Source organism: Sciurus carolinensis, unplaced genomic scaffold, assembly GCF_902686445.1.
Source record: "Sciurus carolinensis unplaced genomic scaffold, mSciCar1.2, whole genome shotgun sequence".
NCBI lineage: Eukaryota > Metazoa > Chordata > Mammalia > Rodentia > Sciuridae > Sciurus > Sciurus carolinensis.
In genome coordinates, this window is record NW_025920204.1 from 300,303 (window position 1) to 325,551 (window position 25,249).

At 35.6% G+C, this 25,249-nt stretch overlaps 1 protein-coding gene and 1 pseudogene across 1 annotated transcript; one reads left to right on the forward strand and one right to left on the reverse strand.

The window, feature by feature from the left end:
• Positions 1 to 280: 280 nt before the first annotated feature.
• On the forward strand, positions 281 to 10,219 carry LOC124975005 (DNA-directed RNA polymerase II subunit RPB2-like; annotated as a pseudogene).
• Positions 10,220 to 11,932: 1,713 nt separating this feature from the next.
• LOC124975009 (uncharacterized protein C4orf46 homolog) lies at positions 11,933 to 12,271 on the reverse strand. The gene has a single exon (XM_047537917.1). The coding sequence runs from the start codon at positions 12,269 to 12,271 to the stop codon at positions 11,933 to 11,935; it is 339 nt and encodes a 112-aa protein (XP_047393873.1).
• Positions 12,272 to 25,249: the final 12,978 nt, after the last annotated feature.

Sequence of the window (25,249 nt, forward strand, 5' to 3'; positions counted from 1 at the left end):
TGTAGCTCAGTGGTAAAGCCTTTGTCTCACATGTTTGAGGCACTAGATTCAATCCTCATTACCATATAAAAATAAACAAATAAAGAATAAAAGTAAAAAGAAAAGAAATGACCCATTCTTAGGTCATGCTTTATACAAGGATGGTTGTATGCTTTGCTCCCTAATGTAGTATTGAACTTTTTATTGGTGGTCATAATTGATTTGATCAGGTTAAAGCCTTGTTAAAGTGTCAGCCATTTTGTAGTCCTGCCAATGATCTAGGGGATTTGATGATGCCAAAATGGGAGGCTGGTTATCATATCTCAGAAAATTGATGTAAGGATCCAAGAGAGTCAGTCAGTAATTACTTGGAAGAGGGGAGTAGAAGCTAAGAAAGACTCAGGTATTAAATGTTGGTGTCACAAGGTGGAGGAATTGAGACAGATCTGATGGGATACTTCCTACTGCTGAGGGCTGATGAGGCAATCCAGTTTTTAGGGTTGTTCTAGATCTTAGAACTCTCCAGCCTCTGATGCCCAACTGTAGCTTTCCTGGGTGGTGCTGGGGAGTCATGTGCTGAGATTTCACTTGCATTTTTATCTCTGTCTTATGTGTTTCTTTTCCTGTCCCTTTCCTGAACAAGGGCCTGTTCCTTGTGACTAATAAGGTTCATCCTCCTCTTGGATCTTCTAATTTCTGTATCTACACTACTAACTCATTTCTCACACATGCTTCACTTTTATCACCAGTCATTTGCTGAGTATTTTCACTGAAATGACTTACTCTCATCTCTCCTTTAACATATTCTAAAGAGAACTAATTATCTTGTTTTTTTATTGTTTTGGTGCTGGGGTTCTAACCCAGAACCTTGTGTGTGCTAATGAGCAATATCACAAAGCCCAGAACTAATGGTTTTTACCTAAAATTCATATGCATTTCCTATTTTAGTTTAATTTTTTCTTGTTCTTTTTTTTTTTGAACTGGGCATTGAACTCAGGGGCAATGTATTTTATTTAGAAACAGGGACCTACTGAATTTTTATGGCCTAAGTTGCTGAGGCTGGTTTTGAGCTTCCAATCCTCCTGCCTTACTTCCCAAGCCACTAGGATTGCAGGCATGTACCACTGTTCCTGGCCCCTATTTTAGATGTTAATATCAGAATCCTGCTTTTATTCAAATTAAAATTTTTAATAATATATTTTGCTCTCCATTTTCTTTGACCCTTTTTTCAAGAAATGTTTTAAGAGGTTGAATAAAACTTGTCTACAAAATACCTAGTGCTGACATTATTCTTTTTTTAGGAACCTCATAATATCTTGTTTAGTGGTTGGTCCATAGTGATTGTTTCTTAAGAGTATTTGAATTGAATTATAATAAGAATGAAGAAATATGCTAGAAAACAAATCAAGCTGAAACTGATTTTTGGACTTCATTATTTTCCCAGTTCTTATTTTGATAAAAAAGTCTTGATCAGACAACAGTTGTAATTCAGATGTGTCTTGATCAGACAACAGTTGTTTATTCAGATGTGTCTTCAAGGAATTGTGGAAGATGCTCCACCTATCGACCTACAAGCTAAAGATCAACATACTAGTGGAGAAGTTGAAGAACTGGTAAGATGGTTATTCTAATAAGTTAATTGGATAGAAGATAGTTTGAAATTTCAGCCCTGCTTGCACTTGGATTAAAAGTTAAAAGTCAGTAAGAGTTTTCAGCAGTGTACATACAGCATTTTTAGTCAACTTCTGATTTATTGTTACTAGAGATGTGTTTTTGTAAGTAAGTCAAAACCCTAATCCTTATGTAGATGGGGATATTTAATATTTGGGAAGAAGGAACTCAAAGATGAACAACTAGGAGAAGCAAGCCAAAAATAATTACTTTAGATAATTTTATTTTTTGTCTCTTTTCCCCCTTTCCAGTTCTGGGGATTGAACCCAGGACCTTGTATATTCTAGGAAGGCTCTCTCCCTCTGAGCTATTTTCCAACCCCTTTTTATTTTATATTGAGACATTCTTTCTCATTGAAAAGGCTGTCCTCAAACCTAAAAACCATTCTGACTTAGACTTCCAAGTAGCTAGGATTACAGGCAGTGCCATCATGCCTGGATAAGAAAAAGTGTTAGGAGGACATTTTCTCCTGATTTTTGTTTATTACATGGGATACATTATCATAACAATATGAGACTGAAAAAAAAGAAAACCACAGGCTCAATGTGGGGGAGCCTGTCTGTAATCCTAGCTACTTCTGAGGCTGAGGCTGGAGGATCTCCAGTTTTAGTCCAGCCTGTGTAACAAGGGGAGACTGTTCTCAAAGTACAAATAAAAGACAAAAAGGAAAATCATCAAAACTTATTAGCCCTTTTTATTTTTTCAGTACTTTAAAGTTTTATTCACATATGTGCATTTTTTAAGTTTGTTAAAATTATAAGTTAAAATTGTAACATTGTTAAATGTAGGATTTTAATTTTATATAATGATTGTAAAGTCCAAAATAATGCATTGACTGTCCCCAGTTTTAGAGATGTAGAGAGGCAAATGTGGGATAATGTTGGACTTTTATTAACAGGGAAAACTGTAAAGCAAAATGAGGTAGAGGTAGATAGTGGGAAAAGTGGTTATTTCTTGCCATTTCACTCTTATTTCTCCATAGCTTATATTAAGAGGCCTGGTTTGTTTTCATTCTAATTGGACATCTTACACAGAATTTTGCTCTTAACAGCAAAAGTAATTGAATTTTCAGGGCTATGATGGAAAAAGGAACATGAGCTTTCTTTTTTTCTCATTTTTTTCTTCATGGTTTATGTATAAGTAGAGAGATAATAGTAAACAGCATATTCAAAGTTCTAGTAGAAGTGATCTGTAAAGCTTACTTATCTGAGCTTAATAGAAAAGAAGAGCAGAGGAGAAAAAGGCTTAGGTATTTCCACAAGAAAGTATTTGATGTATTCGGTTTGAGAATGGGATGGGAACCACTGCATCAACCTCTAAATTTTAGTTTATCTTCTCCCCACATCCCACCCCATAATATTTGGTATTTAGCCCAGGGTCTCACCTGTGGTGAGGCAAGTTCTCTACCACTGAGTTTTATTCCCAGTCCTCTTTATTTCATTTTGACATAGGGCCTTAATGAGTTGCCCAGGAGTCTTTGTCTCAGTCACTCATGTTGCTGGGATCATAGGTGTGTGCCACTGCACCCAGCTCAGTTTCTGTTTTTGGTCTTACTGGATGATAAGATGGAGCCAGACTGTCAGAGATTTTGGATGATGTGAGGAATTGTTGAAATATTATCAGAGAATATGCATAAAGCATTATTTAAGAAAGGTCAGTTTGGAAATGGTATTTACTTGAAGGGAAAAGAGGCTGGAAGTAGTTGAAAATCTTAGAATAGTCTAAGATAGTTTCCTTAACTAAAGTGACAATGGAAATAAGGAATGGAGGCTTCCTTCCCCTTGGTTCAATACTCCTACCAATTGTCTTTTCCCTTTATCTATTCCAACTTGGGAGCCTTGGATATCAATAATTTTCTCTTAGGAAAGGGTCTGCTTAGTTCCATCTTCTATGAGATTTGATGTAGAGAGAAATCCTGTATCTGTTTCTCTCTGAAGAGTTATATTCATGAATCTTGTTTAGTTAGGCAGCAGATGTTTAATTGAGAACTTTTATTTGTTTGTATTTTGCTGTGGGCTGAACTATAGTCAGCCAGGATTGGAAATGCTTAGTCCTTTTACAGAATGAGAATGATTAGGATTTCTCTTTTGGTGTGTTTGTGTGTGTGTGTGTGTGTGTGTGTGTGTGTGTGTGTGTGTTTGGTACTGGGAATTTAACCCAAGGGTGCTTTTCCACTGAGCTGTATCCCAAGCCCTTTAAATTTTTTTGTACAATTTTGAGACAGGGTCTCACTAAGTTGCTAAGGAGTTTGCTAAGTTACTGAGGCTGTACTTGAACTTACCATCCTCTTGTCTCAGCTTCCTGAGTCACTGGGGCTATAGGCATGTGCCACTGTGTCTGCCCTTTTATTTTTTATTTTTATTTTTTGGTTGTTTAATGGAAGAGTTAGGTTTATTTTTCCTAATATTCTATTGATTAGATTTGAGAACTTCTAAATGTCAATTTATTTTTTTTTCTCTGGTCATTTTGTGCTTTTGACCTTAACCAGAGAGAGGGGTATGACATTGTACAGATTATTAATAAAATTTGTTTTGACTGATATAAACCTGTATGCAGTTTTTATTTACCTATGGAATATTAAGTCATTTTATTTCTGCCCTAAAAAAGCAATTAGGTGTAAAACTATACATATATGTAGTGTGTATATTGACTTTAAAGAGTCCTCATATCAATAATAGATTAATTTTGCCAGTTTGAAGAACTAATTTTACTTAAAATATTAATGTCATTTATTAAGTCAGAATCAATAAAGTTTTTATAGAAAAATTTATTTGCCCTTTTCCTGTTTGTTGTTTAATTTTAGCCAATGTATTCGTTGAAACTTGAGCAATTTACTTCTCCAAATCTACCCATTGGAAAAGAGATGGCGTTCCTTCACCAATGATGCCAAATGAGACCAGATTAAGAAATCTCATGTAATAAATATATATTTTTTATCATCAGCTGTTACTGAAATAGAATTCAGAAAATATGTGTTAACCAGGTGAGGATTTATGTTTTAGCAAATACCCTACTATTGCTCAACTGTGACCTACTTCTATTTTCAAAGGTATTCTGCTCCACTTTATGTTTACATAACAAAAACAGTCATTAAAGAAGGTGAAGAACAACTTCAGACTCAGATCAGAAAACTTTTACAGGAAAAATTTCAATTATGTTGCATTAAGCTTACTGCCTGTTGAATGATTTAACAGATCATGATCTTTGTGAGTTAAATGAATGTCCCTTGGATCCTGGTGGCTATTTTTTCATTAATGGATCTGAAAAGGTATAGTAACATTATTTTAAAACATTACAAAATGAAAGTTAAAATTTAAATTATTAAATTTGAAATGAAAAAGTAGACTTTCATACAGGGTAGCCAGAAAGTGGATTTAAAATTATTCATGGTGTGACAGCTAAACTTAAGCTTTATTTAGATGAATATAATATAAACTTGCATTTCATCATTTATTAGAGTTATATATTTTTACAAAGCATTTAATGCAAAATGGACTTTTCAAAGTTCAAAAATTGCTGTTTCTCTGTGAACCTTTATAATCAAGTTAAATTAAGGTGCACATTTCACTCTTTGTACTTCAATGACATTTTGGTTTCATGGCTATAACTTTCTTATTGCACATATAGGTTCTGATTGCCCAAGAGAAAATGGCAACAAAAACAGTATGTGTTTGCCAAAAAGGATTCTAAATATGCCTCCACAGGAAAGTGTAGGTCATGTCTGGAGAAGTCTTCCCGACCTACCAGTAGTATATGGGTTAGCATGCTGGCAAGAGGAGGGCAGGTATGGTCTGAGTTATGATATGTTGTTTTTTTTTTTCATTCCTTTGTGTCTTGTTTAGTATTCTTAGTCAAAAAAAGGTTCTCTGGAGCATGTAATTGGTATTATGAGTTAGGTTTTATTATTATTACCATGTAACATATTACTCCAACAGCAACATTTATCATCTTGTAGTTTCTGTGGGTCAGGACTTTGGGTGCAGCTTACCTGGGTCCTCTGACTGAGTGTCTCCCATAAGGTGATAGTCAAGGTGTTTGCCTAGGCTGCAGTCATCCAAAGCATATTCACATGGTTGTTGACAGGATTCAGTTCCTTACTGGTCATTGGACTGTTTCAGGTCTTTACTGGCTGTTGGTTGGAAGCCTCTCTGTTTCTTGCCATGTGTTCTTCTCCATTCAGCTTACACAGAGAGCAAGCACAAAGAACCATAGAGCCAGGCACAGTGACACAAATGTATAATTCCAGAAACCTGGGAGACTGAGGCAGGATGATCTTAAATGTGAGGTAAGCCGAGAAACTTAGCAAGTCCTTGTCTCAAAAATAATAAAGGGGGGAGGTTGGTGCTAAGGATGTGGTAGAATGCCCACAAAGGCCCACATAATCCCTGGTATGGGGAGAGGGGCTGGCAGAAAAGCAAGAGAGTATAAGCAAGATGGAACCACTCTTTTATAGCTTACTCAGGGATTCCATCATAAGCTTTTATTTTTCTTTGTGGTACTCGGGAATGGAACCAGGAGTGCTCTACTACTAACTGCATCCCCAGTCCTTTGGAAGAAATTGGAAAAGAGAAATTTGTATGTTAGAGGCTTTTGTTAGTTTTGAAACGGTCTTGAAACAAGAAAGTACTTCACTATTTTAGTCAGCTTTTTCCTGCTGTGACTAAAGGACTGACCAGCACAATTGTAGAGGAGGAAAAGGTTGGGGGCTTATGATTTCAGAGATCTTAGTCTGTAGAATTCTGGCTCCATTCCTTGGGGATTGATGTGAGGCAGAACTTTATGGCAGAAGAGTGGGACCCAGGGAAACAGCCTACATGGTGATCAGAAAGCAGAGAGAGAGACTCCACTCACAGATACCCAAGGCCTCGCTCCCAATTTCTGCCTCCTCCAGCCATACCCTGCCATTTCAGTTACCACTCAGTTAATCCCTATCTGGATTAATTTACTGATTAGGTTAAGGATATAACTCAATCATTTTTTCTCCAAACGTTGCATTGTCTCACATGTGAAATTTTGGGGGACATCCCATCTAAACCATAGCACTCACAGATTGACTCTGATTTAATATTTAGTTTTTATTCTGTACTTAGCTTTTTCTATATTTGTCTATTCATGTCCTTGCTCTTTTACTGCTCATCTATTTTTTTCTTCCCAAGACCACTCAACCCCAAGAGGGGAGGGGATAGAAAGGTATCAATTGTATTTGTATTCTTTGCCAGCGAAAAGTCATTTCCAGGTGTGGTATTTGTTTAATTCTTAGAGGATCTTGACAGGCAGATGGATGAGAATGGAAATTCTATATGGTTTAAATGACCAGGTTGTCTATAAAATTAGTTAACTTGCTTAAAAAGTTTTGAAAAGCAGTTGTAAAACGTTCTTCAGAGTATGGGGAGACATGATTTTATGAAATATTTAAACTTAAATGGTTTGCTTGCTGTCTCCCATTTTTGGGGAAATTTTTTTTGTTTGGTGTATTAGGGATTGAACTTAGAGGTACTTTACCACTGAACTATACCCCTCTCCCTTTTTACTTTTTATTTTGAGACAGGGTTTTGCTAAGTTGTGGAGACTGGTTTGAACATTGCCAAGGCTGACCTCAAACTTATAAACATCCTGCCTCATTCATCTGAGTAGCTGGAATTTAAGTGGTTTTCTTGGTGCTTTTATATTTCTCTGAGCACTTGTATATTTGTGTTTTCATGGTATTTTATTTTTCTAGGGTGCAAAAACAGTGCTATTGGTCAGCACATATATCAAACAAGAAGTTTCCATCATTATTGTATTCAGAGCATTAGGTTTTGTGTCTGATAGAGATATCCTAGAACATATTACTTATGATTTTGAAGATCCAGAGGAAGATGAAAATGGTAATATGAAAACAATATATTCATAGTGTCTGAAAAGAAATTTAGAGGTACTAATTGTTGCTAACCTTAAAACATAGAATAGCTGGATGTGGTGGTGCATGTCTGTAATCCCAGCAGCTCCAGAGACTGCGGCAAGAGGATGGAAAGTTCAAAGCCAGCCTTGACAACTCAGTGAGACCCCAAGTAACTCAGCAAGATCCTGTCTTTATACAAAGTATAACAAATGACTGGAGGTGTGTCTCAGTGTTTAAGTGCTCCTGGGTTCAATCCCTGGTCCCAAAACAAACAAACCCTAAAACAGCATAAATCTGAGAAGAGCAATTTGACTGTCACAAATTTCATGTGTAGTGAAAGTCTTCCCTGTATAGGCCTCTCTACTGACAGTTCCATACAAAATAGACATGAAAAGTAGAGACAGCCAAAAGTTCAATGGTAGCCTCATGAAGAAAGCAGTAAGAAAAATTATAAAAGTACACTAGTGTAATTTAGTAAAAAGGGAAAATGAGTAATTGATGCCTATAATTCTTTTTATTTTGAGGAAAAGAAAAACCTTTTTGTTTTGTAGGAATTTCAAACTTAGAGAACAGTTGCTAGAGTAGTGTTGAGAACTCTGTATTCTTCACTCATATTTAGTTGTTAACTTGGCTACATTTGCTTTATTATTCTATCTATACATACACATGACTTTTTTTCTGGGCCATTTGAGAGTAAGTTCAGGTATTATGTCTCTTTACTGCTAATACTTTAGTTTGTTTCCTAAGATCCAAGATATTCACTTACATAATCATGGTATAATTACTAAAATCAAGAAATTTAATGTAGATGTGATAGTATGAATATGCAGATCTTACTCATGTATTTGCTAGTTGTATTTGCTAGTTCTTCCCATCCTTGTGTGGGGGATTGAATTCAGGGGCATTATACTATTGAGCCACATTCTCATTTGTGTGTGTGTGTGTGAGTGAATGAGTGAGTGTGCCCAGTGCTGGGGATCAAGCTCAGGGCCTTGAGCATGGTAGGCAAGTGTTCTACCGCTAAATAACATCCCCAACTCCCATATCTTTTTGTATATTTTGAGACAGCCTTGCAAAGTTGTCTAGGCTGACCTGGAACTTGGAATCTTCCTGCCTCAGCCTCCTGAGTGCCCCACCACACCCAGCTCCAACAATATCTTTAATAGTATTTTTTTCTTAGTTCAGAATCCAACTCAGAATCATTCATTGCATTTTTTTGTTTATTTGTTTATTTGTTTTGGTACCAGGGATTTAACCTGGGAGTGTTTTACCACTAATCTACATCCCCAGCCCATTGAGGTGGTTCTAAGGTTTTTATAATTCCTTGATTTTCTAAAAACACTTACATATTTGATTAGGTTTATAGGAATATTTGGTATGCTATTAAGTTAAATGAGAGCTGACTCATTTTGAAGTGAAAATATGAATTTGAAAATTCAATATAAATTATTTGATAGATAAAACCTTCTCTTGATGAAGATTTAGTCTTTAAAGAACAGAATGTTGCATTAAATTTCATTGGTTCAAGAGGGGCAATGCCTGGCATTACTAAGGAGAAAAGAATTAAATATGCAAAAGAAGTCTTACAAAAAGAAATGTTTCCTCATGTTGGTGTTAGTGATTTTTTGAGACCAAAAAAGTGTATTTTGAGCTGCGGAGAGAGCTCAGTCAGTAGAGTGCTTGCCTTGCAAGCACAAAGCCCTGGGTTCAATCCCCAGCACCACACACACACACAAAAAAAGTATATTTCTTGGGATATTTTAAATTTTATTGTTTTAAGTTCTCTACTAAGATATAGCTGAGATAGAGTGTTTTTCTTAAAGCTAAAAGTAAAAAATGATGTTTTATGATAAATATTATTGGGGGAGATAACAAAAACAAAATTTTTTTCACTTCTTTTTTTCTTTTTTTTTAAGATGTATGGTTCATAGGTTACTTCTAGTCACTTTGGGTGCAAGAGAACTAGATAACAGAGATCACTATGGAAACAAAAGATTGGATCTTGCTGGGCCACTACTTGAGTTCTTTTTTAGAGGGTAAGATGTTACAGAAGGAAATTGTTGAAATAAGGAGATTGATTATAGATTGTTTCATTACACGTGGAGTTGCTAAACCATCTTGGTACCATATTACGTACCTCTGAATCTTGATATGTTCTCTTTGCTACTTGCTCAGATTTAGTTTGTGTTCATATCTGGGAATGATGTTTGTAAGCACAGTATATTTCTTGTTTATGTTTGTTTATTAATATTTTTTAATTCTAGGATTGGACCCTGGAGCATTTTACCACTGAACTACATTCCCAGATCTTTTTATGTTTATCTTGCTAGCTGCTGAGGCTGGCCTTGATCTTGTGATCCTGTTCCTTCAGCCTACAAGGAGCAGGCATTATAGGCATGTGACACTGTGCCCAGAATTGCATATTTTCTTTATTCCTCTGGTAACCTTGAGGAATGTTGGAGAAAATAATACATTGCCTTGATTTTCTTTCTTCTTCTTCTTTTTTTTTCTTCTTTGCAGTGCTGAGGATTGAACCTGGGGCCTTGGCATGCAAGGCATGCACTGTAGCACTGAGCTTTATTCCCAGCCATGCATTCATTTTCTAAGTGCTCATGCAGAAATTTTTATTAGTCTTGTTTTGTATCTTCTCTTAAAGTATACACACATGAGCTAGAGGAAAATGCATGAAAATGTTAGCAGTGATCATTTCTTTGAGCATTGGGATTTTACATATTTTTTCTTTTTCCTTTTGGTACTGGAAATTTAAGACGGGACATTTACCACTGAGCTATATCCCCAACCCTTTTAATTCTTTGAGACAGAGTCTCACTAAGTTGCCCAGAGCTTTGGTAAATTGGCTAAGGCTGGCCTCAAACTTGTGATCCTCCTGTCTTAGCCTCAAAATTTGTTGAGATTATACGTATGCACCACCACACCTGGCTTTTCATTTTCCCCTACAGTTATTTATTTATTCATTATTATTATTATTATTATTTGTTTTTTAAAAAGTATATTTTTATCTATTTTAAAACTGCAACTTTCATAAATTTAAAAGAAAAATATTTTATGATACTGAAATGTACATTTCTTTGGTATAAAAATCACAACATATGTGTGATCTTGAACTAAAAAAAATAATGAATATCTATGACCTACTATGCTGAAAAAAATTATTCTTTGCCCATTCATATGTCCCCTTGAATTGTCCCCACTCTGGAGCTTAGGAATATACTTCTGGACACATCTTCATATCTACAAAGAATAAAGATGCAACATTAAATATGTTTAAAAATTACAATATAATCAAAGTTGGCTTAATAGTTGACACATGACACAAACCACCAAAAAGCAATATAAGATACAGGACACATAAAATAGAACACTGTCACTGAAATCATTAATGTGTCATTTAAATTTGATACACTGGAAACAAAGCAATTTCTTTAGAATTATTATGTAAATAACTTGCAACTTAGTACTGAGTCAAAAATTTGATAAGGTTTTTTATTTATTTATTTATTTTGTGGCTCTGGGGATCAAACCCACGGCCCTGTGCATGCAAGGCAAGCACTCTACCAACTGAGCGATCTCCCCAGCCCCTGATAAGGTATTTTAAAGCAAGCAGTCAAACATACAAAAATGTAAAATACAAGAAATATTAACAATGAGAGCAATTAACCATAGAAATAAACAGGGCAAAAACATGCATTCTCTCTTGACATGCTTTCATTTTCTGACTTGCTTTTTAAAAAAAGAACCTTCATAGGTTAAAAAAATTGTATTTTTAAAAACTACTAACAAAGTTCAAATCCCCATTAAAAAAGAGAATGTTTACCTTCAAGTCAATGAAGTTCAGATTCATACATTTTTAGAGAAACAATTACAGTCTTCATGCTAAAATTATGAAGGAAAAAAGTTTTTAATTATGTTTGTCAAGTCTTTTATTCAACAAGGATTTAGCAAGTGTTGTGTGACACTGTTTCAGGTGCTAAGGATATAAAAGTAAGACTCAATCATAGGTTTTGGAGAATTTACCCTAATGGAGTTGGATCTAGCATGACAACTTTAGTTAACCCCTTTGGACCATAAAATGAAGCTCAACTTCAAATTCTACCATTCTTGCATCTTGATCTGTATAGTATGCTACTTGTAGCACTAGTAACATTATCTACTGATGGAATTAACTTCCATAAATAATTCTACAGAAGTTTAGAGGTCAGAAAGTATTTAAGAATAAATGAATTCTGGTCTGCATCAAAAATATCAGTATTCTTCTTTCATAAAATCCAGAAAAAATTCATTCTGAGTATACAGAACTGCTGGAGAGATCATCCTATTTTGCAATACATGTGCAAAAAATCTATGTTAAAAAGGATGTTACACTGTCCAAATCAGGCCAAATCAGTTGTTAGGTTTTAAAGAATCATAGCCTTCTTTCAAGAGGTCCTGCAAATTTTTAAGGAAACATGAATTTTCTGTACATTTGAGGGCAAATTCTTTCACTTGAGATGATCCTGCAGATGTGGCTTCAAGAAGTTTGGTTAGAGAAAATGCTGCATCTTCAATCTGCAGCTCCACTTTCCCCAGTGGGTCCACAGTCCAGTCACTGCTTCTGCTTGAAATTGGGCAGCCCAAACTCACTGGGACACTGGGGGAGTATTCTGATGAGACATTTGAAGAAGAAGAGGAGGGAGGTGGTGGGGGAGGCGAAGATACATGAAATTCCTCATGGTCAACCATGGGGAAGGGCTGGTACTACAGAGCTGGACCTAAACAGCAGAACTGACAACATTTCCCCCACATTTAAAAAAATATTTTTAGTTGTGGATGAACAAAATAACTTATTTATTTTCTTATGTGATTCTGAGCATACAACCCAATGCCTCACATGAGCTATGCAAGCACTCTACCACTGAGCCACAACCCCAGCCATTCCTATATTTTTTGTTGGTGCATTACAGTTGTACATAATGATATTTGTTGTTACATATTTCTTTATGAACACAATATAACAATGTAATTTGGCCTTAAGTTTTATTCTTGATGTTTCTATATTTTCCATATTTTCTATAGTGAACTTTCAGAAAAAAATATTTTTAACAGCAAAACACGTAGGCATTACAAAAAATTATTAACATTAGTATTTTGTACAGGTTTTGTGGGTTTGTTATAAATTAGTATTTTTCAGCCTTTTATGTTATTGTTCTACTGAGACCCATTTGACACATTTTCTTAATTTCCACACAGGTGTACATAGTATACATCTGTGTGGTTTTTCTGTTTTGTTTTGGTTTGGTTTTGTGCCCTGCCACAACCATTTTCACTCCCTTGTAGGTAATATTGTCCTTGTTAAGAATGAATTTTGATCCAAGATGGCAGACTTGAGGGTGACTGCATTTCCTGTTGCTCCAGAGCCCAGGATTCAAGAAGGGGAGGCATTGAGAGACTTGGACTAAAACAGAGCCATGGGGTGAGTCTCTCCCACCAGGTGAAGCTTGGTCTGGGCATCAGGCCCAGAGAGGGGCAGGTTCTTGGAGCAGGGCAGGGCAGCTAGAGTCTTCCGCAAGCAGCCCTGCTCCCTCCGGTGGCAGGCTCCTTCCACAGTCAGCTTCTCAGAGCAGGCTGCCCAGTGAGAGCTTTTTGCACAGAGCCAGCTCCAAGCCCTGGAGCCAGAGGCTGGCTCTGGCCTACAGGTGGCTTCTGGGACCAGAGCAGGGCAACCAGAGACTTCTACAAGCGTCTCTGCTCCCTCCAGTGGCAGGCTCCTTCCACAGCCAGCTTCTTGAAGCAGGCCACTCAGTGAGAACTTTTCTGCACAGAGCCAGCTCCAAGCCCCGGACACAGTGGTGAGCTCTGGCCTGCAGACAGGTTCTGGGACCAGGGCAGGGCAGCCAGAGACTTCCCCAAGTGGCTCTGCTCCCTCCAGTGGCAGGCTCAACTTACAGCCAGCTTCTTGGAGCAGGCGACCCAGTGAGAGCTTTTCCACACAGAACCAGCCCTTGAACTAGTAGCAGGGTAGGGGCAGCTTTCTTCAGAAGCACTGAATTATCAAGTTCCTCCACGACTTAAGGATACTGAAGTCTGGGAGGTGATTTACTGGAAATCAACAAGGACACTATAAGCCAAAGAGGAAATCTGCTATATCTCAGAGTCCCATTGATATCTGACCAATAGGAGAAAAAAAGGGAATAAAATGTCCCAAACAAACCTAGATACTATACCAATAAAACCCAAAGACAGCACAGCAAAGGAAATGTCAGAAAGGGAGTTCAGAATGTATATAATTAAAATAATCAGGGAAGCAAATGAGGAGATGAAAGAGCAAATGCAGGCATTGAAGGAGGAGATGAAAGAGCAAATGCAGGCATTAAATGATCACACCAATCAACAGTTAAAAGACAAAATATGGAAGCAAGAGATCATTTAAATAAAGAGTTAGAGATACTGAAAAAAGCAAACAAAAATCCTTGAAATGAAGAAAACACTAAATCAAGTTAAAAACACCATAGAAACAATAACCAATAGAATAGAACACCTGGAAGACAGAACCTCAGACATTGAAGACAAAATATTTAATCTTGAAAACAAAGTTGACCAAACAAAGAAGATGGTAAGAAATCATGAACAGAATCTACAAGAATTATGGGATATCATGAAAAGGCCAAATTTAAGAATTATTGGGATCGAGGAAGATTTAGAGAAACACACCAAAGGAATGAACAATCTTCTCAATGAAATAATATCAGAAAATTTCCAAAATCTGAAGAATGAAATGGAAAACCTAGTACAAGAGGCTTATAGGACTCCAAATATACAAAATTACAAGAGACCCACAACAAGGCACATTATTATGAAAATACCTAACATAAAAAATAAACACAGAATTTTTAAAGCCATGAGAGAAAAGAATCAAATTACATTCAGGGGAAAACCAATAAGAATATCAGCAGATTTTTCAATCCAGACCCTAAAAGCTAGAAGGGTCTGGAACAACATTTACCAAGCCCTGAAAGAAAATGGATGCCAACCAAGAATCTTACATGCAGCAAAACTTACTTTCAGGTTTGATGATGAAATAAAATCCTTCCATGATAAACAAAAACTAAAAGAACTTACAAAAAGAAAGCTGGCATTACAGAACATTCTCAGCAAAATATTCCATGAGCAAGAGATGTAAAACAATGATGCAAATCAGCAATGGAAGGAACTAGCCTAAAGGAATACCCAAATAAAGGAAAAATCAAATCATGTCAAAAAACAAAGATGAGTCAAATGACTGGAAATACAAATCATATCACAATAATAACCCTGAATGTTAATGGCCTGAACTCATCAATCAAAAGACATAGACTGGTAGATTGGATTAAAAAGAAAAATCCAACAAGGTGCTGCCTGCAAGAGACTCATCTCATAGAAAGAGATACCCATAGACTAAAGGTAAAAGAATGGCAGAAAACATACAATGCATATGGACACAGCAAAGAAGCTGGAGTATCCGTTCTCATTTCAGATAATGTGGACTTCAAGAACAAACTAGTCAGAAAGGATAAAGAAGGACATTACATACTGCTTAAGGGATACCAATCATAAATATCTTTGCCCTGAGCATTGGCTCATCCATGTACATCAAACAAATCCTTCTCAAATCCAGAAATCAAAGTGACCACAAAACCATAATACTAGGTGATTTTAGCACACCTCTCTCACCACTGGATGGATCTTGCAAACAAAACTTGAATAAAGAAACCATAGATCTCAATAACACAATCAACAATTTAGACTTAGTGAACATATATAGAATATGCCATCCAACAAAGAATGAATACACTTTCTTCTCAGCAGCACATGATCCTTCTCAAAATAGACCATATTTTATGCTACAAAGCTACTGTTAGCAAATACAAGAAGATAGAGATACTACCTTGCACTCTATCAGATTATAATGGATTAAAATTACAAATAAATGACAGAATAAAAAACAGAAATTTCACCAATACCTGGAGATTAAATAATACACTATTATATGATGAATGGATAGCAAAAGACATCAGGAGAAAAATAAAAAAAATTGTAGAAGTAAACAAGAACAAAGACACATCATAACAAAATCTCTGAGACACTATGAAATCAGTACTTAGAGGAAGATTTATATCATGAGGGGCATTCAATAAAAGAAGTAAAAATCAACAAATAAATGACTTAGCACTACAGCTCAAAGTCCTAGAAAAAGAAGAGCACAGCAACACCAAAAGTAGTAGAAGACAAGAAATAGATAAAATCAAAGCCGAAATCAACAAAATTGAAACAAAAGAAACAATCGGAAAAATTATCAAAATAAATAGTTGGTTCTTTGAAAAAATGAACAAAATTGATAATTGCTTAGCCACACTAACAAAAAGAAAGAGGGAGAAAATCCAAATTACTAAAATTCGGAATGAACAAAGAAATAGTACAACAGACACGAGTAAAATACAAAACATAATTATAAGCTACTTTGAAATTATATATTACAACAAAACAGAAAACCTTGAAGACATCAAGTTTCTAGAGACATATGAATTACCCAAATTGAAGAGGAGGACATATATAACTTAAATAAATCAATTTCAAGCAATGAAATAGAAGAAGTCATCAAGAGGCTACCAACAAAGAAAAGTCCGGGACCAGATGGGTTCTCAGCAAAGTTCTACAACACCTCTAAAGAAGAGCTCATTCCAATACTCCTCAAAGTATTCCATGAAATACAAGAGGAGGGAACACTCCCAAACTCATTCTATGAAGCCAATATCACCCTGATACCTAAACCAGACAGAGACACATTGAGGAAAGAAAATTTCAGACCAATATTCTTAATGAACATTGAAACAAAAATTCTCAACGTTTTAGCAAATCACATACAAAAATATATTATAAAGACAGTGCACCATGATCAAGTGGATTTTATCCCAGCGATGCAAGGTTGGTTCAACATCCAGAAATCAATAAATGTCATTCACCATATCAACAGACTTAAAGTTAAGAATCACATGATTATTTTGATAGATGCAGAAAAAGCATTTGATAAAATACAACATCCCTTCATGTCAAAAACACTAGGTAAAATAGGGATAGTGGGAACATTCCTTAATATTGTAAAGACCATCTACGCTAAGCACATGGCCAATATCATTCTAAATGGTGAAAAACTGAAAGTATTGCCCCTTAAAACTGGAACAAGGCAGGGATGCCCTCTTTCACCACTTTTATTCAACATTGTCTTTGAAATCTAGCCAGAGCAATTAGACAAACCAAAGAAATTAAAGGGATATTAATATGAAAAAAGAATTCAAATTATCCCTGTTCACTGATGACATGATTATATATTTAGAGGAACCGGGAAATTCCACCAGAAAACTTTTAGAACTCATAAGTGAATTCAGTAAAGTAGCAGGTTACAAGGTCAATGCTCATAAATCCAATGGATTTTTAGAGATAAGTGATGAATCTTCAGAAAGAGAAGTTAGGAAAACTACCCCATTCACAATAGCATCAAAAAAAAAATAAAATACTTGGAAATCAATCTCACAAAAGAGGTGAAAGACCTCTACAATGAGAACTATAAAACACTAAAGGAAGAAATTAAAGAAAGCCTTAGAAGATGGAAAGATCTCCCATGTTCTTGGACAGGAAGAATTAATATTGTCAAAATGTCCATACTATGAAAAGTGCTATATAGATTCAAGGCAATTCCAATTAAAATCCCAATGATGTACCTTACAGAAATAGAGCAAGCAATTATGAAATTCATCTGGAAGAATAAAAAACCCAGAATAGCTAAAGCAATCCTCAGTAGAAAGAGTGAAGCAGGGGGTATTGCAATACCAGATCTTCAACTCTATTACAAAGCAATAGTAACAAAAATGGCCTGGTATTGGTACCAAAATAGACAGGTAGATCAATAGTACAGAATAGAGGACATGGACACAAACCCAAATAAATACAATTTTCTCTTACTAGTCAAAGGGGTCAAAAATATGCAATGAAGAAAAGATAGCCTCTTCAACAAATGGTGCAGGGAAAACTGGAAAACCATATGCAACAAAATAAAATTAAACCCCTACATCTCACCCTGCACAAAACTCAGCTCAAAATGATTCAAGGACCTCAGAATCAGACCAGAGACCTTGCATATTATAGAAGCAAAAGTAGGTCCAAATCTTCAACATGTATGCTTAGGATCAGACTTCCTTAACAGGACTCCCGTAGCACAAGAAATAAAAAAAAGAAACAACACCTGGGATAGATTCAAACTAAAAAGCTTTCTCTCAACAAAGGAAAGTATAAGTAATGTGAAGAGAGAGCCTACAGAGTGGGAGAAAATATTTGCCACTCATACTACAGATAGAGAGCTAACTTCCAGAATGTATAAAGAACTCAAAAAACTCTACACCAAGAATACAAATAATCCAATCAACAAATGGGCTAAGGAAATGAACAGACACTTCACAGAAGAAGATGTATAAGCAATCAACAGGTATATGAAAAATGTTCAACATCTCTAGTAATAATAGAATTGAAAATCAAAACTACCCTAAGATTCCATCTCACCCCAATTAGAATGGTGATTATCAAGAACACAAGCAACAATAGGCGTTGGTGAGGATGTGGGGAAAAAGGTACACTCATACATTTTTGGTGGGGTTGCAAATTAGTGCAGTCACTCTTGAAAGCAATAAGGAGATTCCTCAGAAAGCTTGGAATGGAACCACCATTTGACCCAGCTATCCCACTCCTTGGCCTATACCCAAAGGACTTGAAATCAGCATACTACAGAGATACAGCCACATCAATGTTCATTGTTGCTCAATTCACCATAGCCAGATTGGAACCAACCTAGATGTCCTTCAATTGATGAATGGATAAAGAAACTATGGCATATATATACAATGGAATATTATTCAGCCATAAAGAATGATAAAATTATGGCATTTGCAGGCAAACAGATGAAATTGGAGAATATCATGCTAAGTGAGATAAGCCAATCTCAAAAAGCCAAAGAATGATTGATCTTACTGATAAGCAGATGATGACATTAATGGGGTGTGGGAGGAGTTAGTGTTAGGATTAGGATTAGGTTTAGGGTTTGGGTTGGGGAGGGGGGCCAGAATGGATGAAGGAAGGACTGTATAGAGGGAGAAGAGGGGTGGGAGGGGTGGGGGAATGGGAAAAATGGCAGAATGAATCAAACAACATTGCCCTGTGTAAATTTATGATTACACGAATGGTATGCCTTTACTCCATGAACAGAGAAACAAAATGTGTTCCATTTGTTTATAATTAAAAAAATGAATTTTGTAGATATTAACACGTTTAAAGCAATACCATTTTGTCAATATGTTTAAGCATTTGCTGAAAGAAGTGGGAATCTATGCACGGAAATTTATTGATCGAGGAAAGGACTTTAACTTGGAATTGGCAATCAAAACAAGAATAATATCTGATGGCTTAAAATAGTCTTCAGCTACTGGAAACTGGGGTGGCCAAAAGAAAGTTCATCAAGCCAGAGCTGGAGTATCTCAGGTAAGGGTGTTAACTATGACTATAGGATTCATAGAAAAAAGGTTATAGGACTAGTAATTTTTAAATTTATTTACTCTAAGTCATTTTGGTTTTTATTTTGTTCTCAATATGAAATCACTAGAGGATTTAAATTATGAAACTGATATTTTTTCTTTAGCTATTTGCATAACAAAGAGGAACCAAGTTTTTGACTTACAGTTTAGAAATTCAAGATAGTTAATAAGAGTAACTACATGGGAGGTGAGATAATTTGTGGGAGTAAAGCTTTGTGTATTTAAAAAATTCAAAAAGAATAATATTAAAAATTACATATTAGAAGCTGATCCAAAGAATAAATAGGTATCCCCTTCATTTGTTGGAAAATGCGTGTGACTTCAAAGTTTTTAATGTAGTGAATGCAGTTGCTAATCTCACCTGGAATATTAAGAAAAAGTTTTTAAAATGCTCATTAGGCATTTTTTAAATACATTTTTATATTTGCTTTACTTTTTTCATTTTTGTTAATTGTAGATTGAATCCAGGATGTCGAACTATATTCAAGTCCATTTGTATTTTTTATTTTAATATAGGACCTTACTATGTTGCATAGGCTGGTCTTGAAATTGGGGTCTCCCGCCTCAGCCTCCCAAGTCCCTGGGATTACAGGCATGTGCCAGTACACCAATTGTCATTTTTTACTTTAATTTGATACAGGGTCTTGCTAAATTGTCAAGACTGGAATCAAATTTTAGAACCTCTTGTCTCAGCCTCCCAAGTTGCCACAATTACAAGACTGCACCATCATATCATATATATTTTCTTTTCCTGTGTGATTTTTAAAGCTATAATGTACTTATCTATCTTTATGGGCTTATGGGGTATATACTCCCTTTTGGGGTATATTGGCTTTACCTGATTGATTTGGCATTCAGACAGCAAATTCATATTCCTAAATTCTAGATGCTCTATGAAATTCTAGGATATTGCACATAGCAAAGTTAAATTTCTAGTTCCTTTTAATTCATTAAAAATTTCAGTGATATAGTTGATGTTTTGATGCTGGGTTCACAACTTGAATAAGTCTCTGTACCAACCCTCAAGGAGTTCATCAGCATCTAGCAGAGTAACATTCATTTATATGAAGCTCCTGTACCCTGAGGTTTGATATGATAAATGATGCCATAATGCAAAGTCAGTTCAGTGAATTATTATTGGATCTCGTGATATGTCAGGTGCTCTCCTACATTGTAGAGCTGGAAAGATGAATAAAACAAGATCCCTAATCTTTGGTAGTTTACTACCTACACTTGTAGATGGATGTGAGCAGGTAATTACAACATGGTACAGAAGCATACTAAGAGACCCCCACAAATGCTCTGTTGGAATGCTGGAGAAAGGTTTTATCACAGCTTTAGAGGGTGAAAAATGTCTTTAGATGGTAACATCTGAGCTGAATCTTGAAGCATAGCTGGGAAACAGCACAAGGTGGAGAGGAGGGTAGAAACAGCAACTCACAGAAAAACTGCAGAAAATTTCTTAACATCTTGAATACATTTTTTAATGAGATGGCTTTTTAAAAGATACCTGGTTTAGGGCTGGGAATATAGCTCAGTTGGTAGAGTGCTTGCCTAGCATGCACAAGGCCCTGAGCTCAATTCCCAGGACCACCAAAAAACAAACAAACAAAAGATACCTGGTTTAAAAACAAAACAAAAAAGTACAACTGTATAAAAAGATATGCCATCCCCAGCATCACAAATAAAACCTGGAATTTTCTGGGTCCTTTTCTATTAATTCCATTACAGTATTGTAATTTAGAAAAAAATATTTAAGTACACGAAGAATATCTGATCTCATGAAGATACCTGGTTAGAAAGGGGAGGGATATTTTGATTTTTTCAGGTAATTGCATTTATTTTTTGATGTGACACCAACACTACAAATTGTAGTAACTTAAAAGTTAGTCATGACACAGAATCTAAACTCCATTGATTTGTTGTGTGCTTCGAATGCATCTTTTAAAAATATAGTTTTTTTTTTCTCAAATGCATAGTTTCAAAGCATCATAATTGGTCATTTGGAAAATAATGATTCACTGAGGTATACATAATTTCACATGTTGACACATTTCATTACACATGTGTGTGTGTGTGTTAAAAATTGTATTTGTTAAAATCACCACTGATGTCATTTATAAAAGCTTTTATGGAGAAGTATCAAGCCCTTGGTTGTGGGTGGTTTTCTAAAATTCTGATTTTTTTCCTTCAGTCAAAATTTAAAAAAAAATTTTTTGGTTGTAGATGTGTACAATACTTTTATTTTGTTTATTTATTTTTATGTGGGGCTGAGGATTGAACACAGTGACTCACACATGCCAGGTAAGCACTTTACCACTAAGCCACTACACCAGCCTTTTTAGGTCAATTCTTAATGATCTTAATGATTTTAATGATTTTCAGCAGATACTTAAAATTGTTATTCTTTTTTTCTTGCAGGAGATTTTATTAATGAACAGCAGAGTGTCTGCCCACAGAGTAAAAGAGAGAGAAATAAGAGAGAGAGTGAGAGTGAGAGTAAGAGTAAGAGTGAGTGAAGGTGAGTGAGAGAGAGTGAGGAGAGAAAGTAAGTGAGAGTGAGGAAGAGAGAGCTAAAATTGTTGTTCATGGAGTGAAAGTTTCACTTTGTTACTTTTCTTTGATTTCTTTGTTAGACATCTAAGTTTGAATTAACATTGTTGTGAATATTATTGATAACATGGTTGGTATCAGCTGACTTTCAGGTAGAAAAGATGTTCTGTTCTTATGAGAAAAGTGACTTGTTCAGAATCGTCCAAGTGCTTTTCTGCAGGACAGTTATCTTCATCATATAGTTGGTACGTTTTTTGAGGACTTTCTTTTTGTTTGGAAAATTGAAGAGATGGGTATTCCCCAACAGGGTTTGATAATCATTTTTACTGTTTTATTAGAGACATTCTTGTGCTGGAAATGTAGTTCAGTTGGTAGATTGCTTGCCTAACATGCATGATGCCCTTGTTTGAATCCTCAGCACCCCCCCACACACACACATACACACACAAAGACATTCTTAAGTAAAACTTACCTTTACTTGAATACAAATAGAACTGCTGGTAAAGTTTGATTCCACTGCCTTGATTTATGCTATGGTGTCACTAGTTTTATTCACTTTTGCATTATCAGTACAAATGTCAACACAGTGAAATAGGCAAATACTTCATTTTATTAGTATAAAAACATTTTTGACTCTCAGGAGATCTACAGAGCACACTTTGAGAGACTCTATTCTAAATGATTAGTACATTTTAAGAAGACCTTAACCTTCTTAGTATTACTAAACACTAGTTCAGATTTGCAATTATTACATAATTATTTAAGCAGGTTTTTTTTGAGCACTTTTCATTTCTCTGGTTATACACAATGCACAGTCACACTACTCATGCAATCATACATGTACATAGGGTAATAATGACTGTATTATTCCACCATCTTTCCCATTCCCATACCTCCTTCCTCCCATCACTCCCCTCTGCCAAATCTAAAGTTCTATCACTCCTATTGTTGATCACTATTCGCATATCACAAGAAAACATTTGGCTTTTTGTGTTTTTGGATTGGCTTATTTTGCTTAGCATGATATTCTCTGGCTCCATCCATTTACCTGAAAGCGCCATAATTTCATCTTTTTTAATAATGAGCAATATTCCATTGCAATAAATATATGCCATGGTTTCTTTATCATTCATCAACTATTGAAGAGCTATTGTGAATTGAGGTGCTATAAATATCAATGTTACTGTGTCCCTGCAATATGCTGATTTTAGGTCCTTTGGGTATAGACCTAAACCATGGAGTGGGATGACTGGGTCAAATGGTGGATCCATTCCAGGTTTTATAAGGAATCTCCATAGTGCTTTCCAGAGTCCTGGCATGAATTTGCTGTCATACCAGCAATGTATGAGTGTTCCTTTTCTCCCACATCCTTGACAACACTTATTGTTGCTAATATTCTTGATAATTGCCATTCTGACTGGAGTGAGTTGAAGTCTTAGAGCAAGTTTGATTTGCAGTTCTCTAATTGCAAGATATGAAGTACATTTTTTCAAGTTTGTTGATCAATTGCATTTCTCTGTGAAGTGTCTGTCCAATTTCTTAGTCCATTTATTGTTTGGGTTATTTGACTTTTTCTTTTGGTGTTAAGTTTTGTGAGTTCTTTATATATCCTGGAGATTAGTGCTCTATCTGATGGGTGTGTGGTAAAGATTTTCTCCCATTTGGTAGGTTTGTTCTTCACGTTACTGAGAATAAGCTTTTAAGTTTGAATCCATCCCATTTATAAATCCTTGATTTTACTTCTTGTGCTTTAGGAGTCTTGTTATGGAAGTCAGATCCTAAGCCAACATAAGGGAGATTTGGACCTTCTTTTCTTCTATTATATGCAGAGTCTCTGGTCTAATTCCTAGGTCCTTAATCCACTTTGACTTGTGTTTTGTGCAGGGTTATAGAGGTTTCATTTCATTTTGCTGCATATGGTTTCCAGTTTTCCAAGCACCATTTGTTGAAGAGGCTATCTTTTCTTCAATGTATGCTTTTGGTGACTTTGTCTAGTATGAGATAACTGTATTTATGTGGGATTGTCTCTGTGTCTTCTATTTTGTACCTTTGTTTACCTGTCTATTTTGGTACCAGTATCATGACATTTTTGTTACTATAGCTCTGCAGTATAGTTTAAGTTCTAGTACTGTGATGCCTCCTGCTTCACTCTTCTTGCTAAAGATTGCTTTGGCTACTCTGGGTCTCTAATTTTTTCCAAAAGAATTTCATGATTACTTTTTTTATTTCTATGAGGAATGTCACTTGGAAGATTTTTGGTTTTTAATCAGGATGCAAATAATGTTTTGCAATTGATATGTTTCTTAAGTCCTTTCTAAATGTAATCCAGAGGTTGACCTCCATCTTTTTCTTCTTGTAGATAGTGGAAGAAATAGGACTATTTATTTTGGAAGGTTTCAAATAGTCTGGGTTTTGTTAATTACATCTCATGGCTATGTTGTTCTATAAAGAGCTAATTTGATCAAAAGATTTGATGATACTTAGGGTTTGAGGTTTCTTTTTTAATGTATCAGACTTTGAACTCAGTGTGAAGTAGCACTGAGCTACACCTGCATCTCTTTTTATATTGAGACAGGGTCTCACTAAATTGCTGAGACTGGCCTTGAACTTTCAATCTTCTGTCTCAGGGTATCAAATTTCTGGAATTACAGGCATGTGCCACCATGCCTGACCTCAGGCTTGAGGTTTGACACTAATACCTCTTAGGTGGTATTATCTACTTACAGTATCTTGTCCCCTTTCTTTTTTATGATTTTAGTAGTTACTGATGATCATTGCCTTAAGTCCTTGATGAAAAAGGGATTTCAAACTCATGAGATTCTAATTCTTATCATTCCTTCATTAGCTGAACTACTCAAACTTTGCTTCTTGTTTCTTTAAATAGTTACCTGGTATGCAGTTCCTGTGGTAAAGCCAGGATAAATGCTTTATTCTTTTCCTTCATTTGCCAGTTTTCAAAATAATGAATTTGTTGTTCAGTATTCTTCAAAACTGAATAATGATTTTTCTTTTTCAGAAACACATAGGTGACTTCTATTCCAGAGGCCCATTATGGGAACTTTTTTTTCTTTGTAACTATGTAAACCCATTTGTTTTGTTTTATGTATTTTATGTTAAGAAAATTGTTATCATCCTCTGGCACAATGTATTTAATTTCTGTTTTAGGAAACCTATAATAACTCACCTGTTTTTCTATTGCATTTGCCAACATTACATTTATGTTTTCAGGTATTCCTTCCTGGGAGACTCATTCATTGAGAAGCTGCTTTGTTTAGATTTACTTTTGTAATTTACTTTTGATTGTAGAGCTGAACTCTAGAAAGTTAAATGATAACACAATGAGCCTATACACCAAGGCCATCTCCATTCCTTGGTGGCTCAAGGTGAGGTAGAATATCATGGCAGAAAAGTGTAGTGGAAGGGGAAGCAGCTTACTTGGTGAGCAGGGAGCAGAGAGACTCCACTTGTCAAATACACATACATACCCAAAATCCGTGCTCTCAGTTCCCACCTCCTCCAGCCACACCCCACGACTTCAGTTACCACTCAGATA

Excerpts from the sequence above, each read along its gene's own strand:
- LOC124975009 (XM_047537917.1), bottom strand. The coding sequence starts at position 12,271 with ATGGTTGACCATGAGGAATTTCATGTATCTTCGCCTCCCCCACCACCT.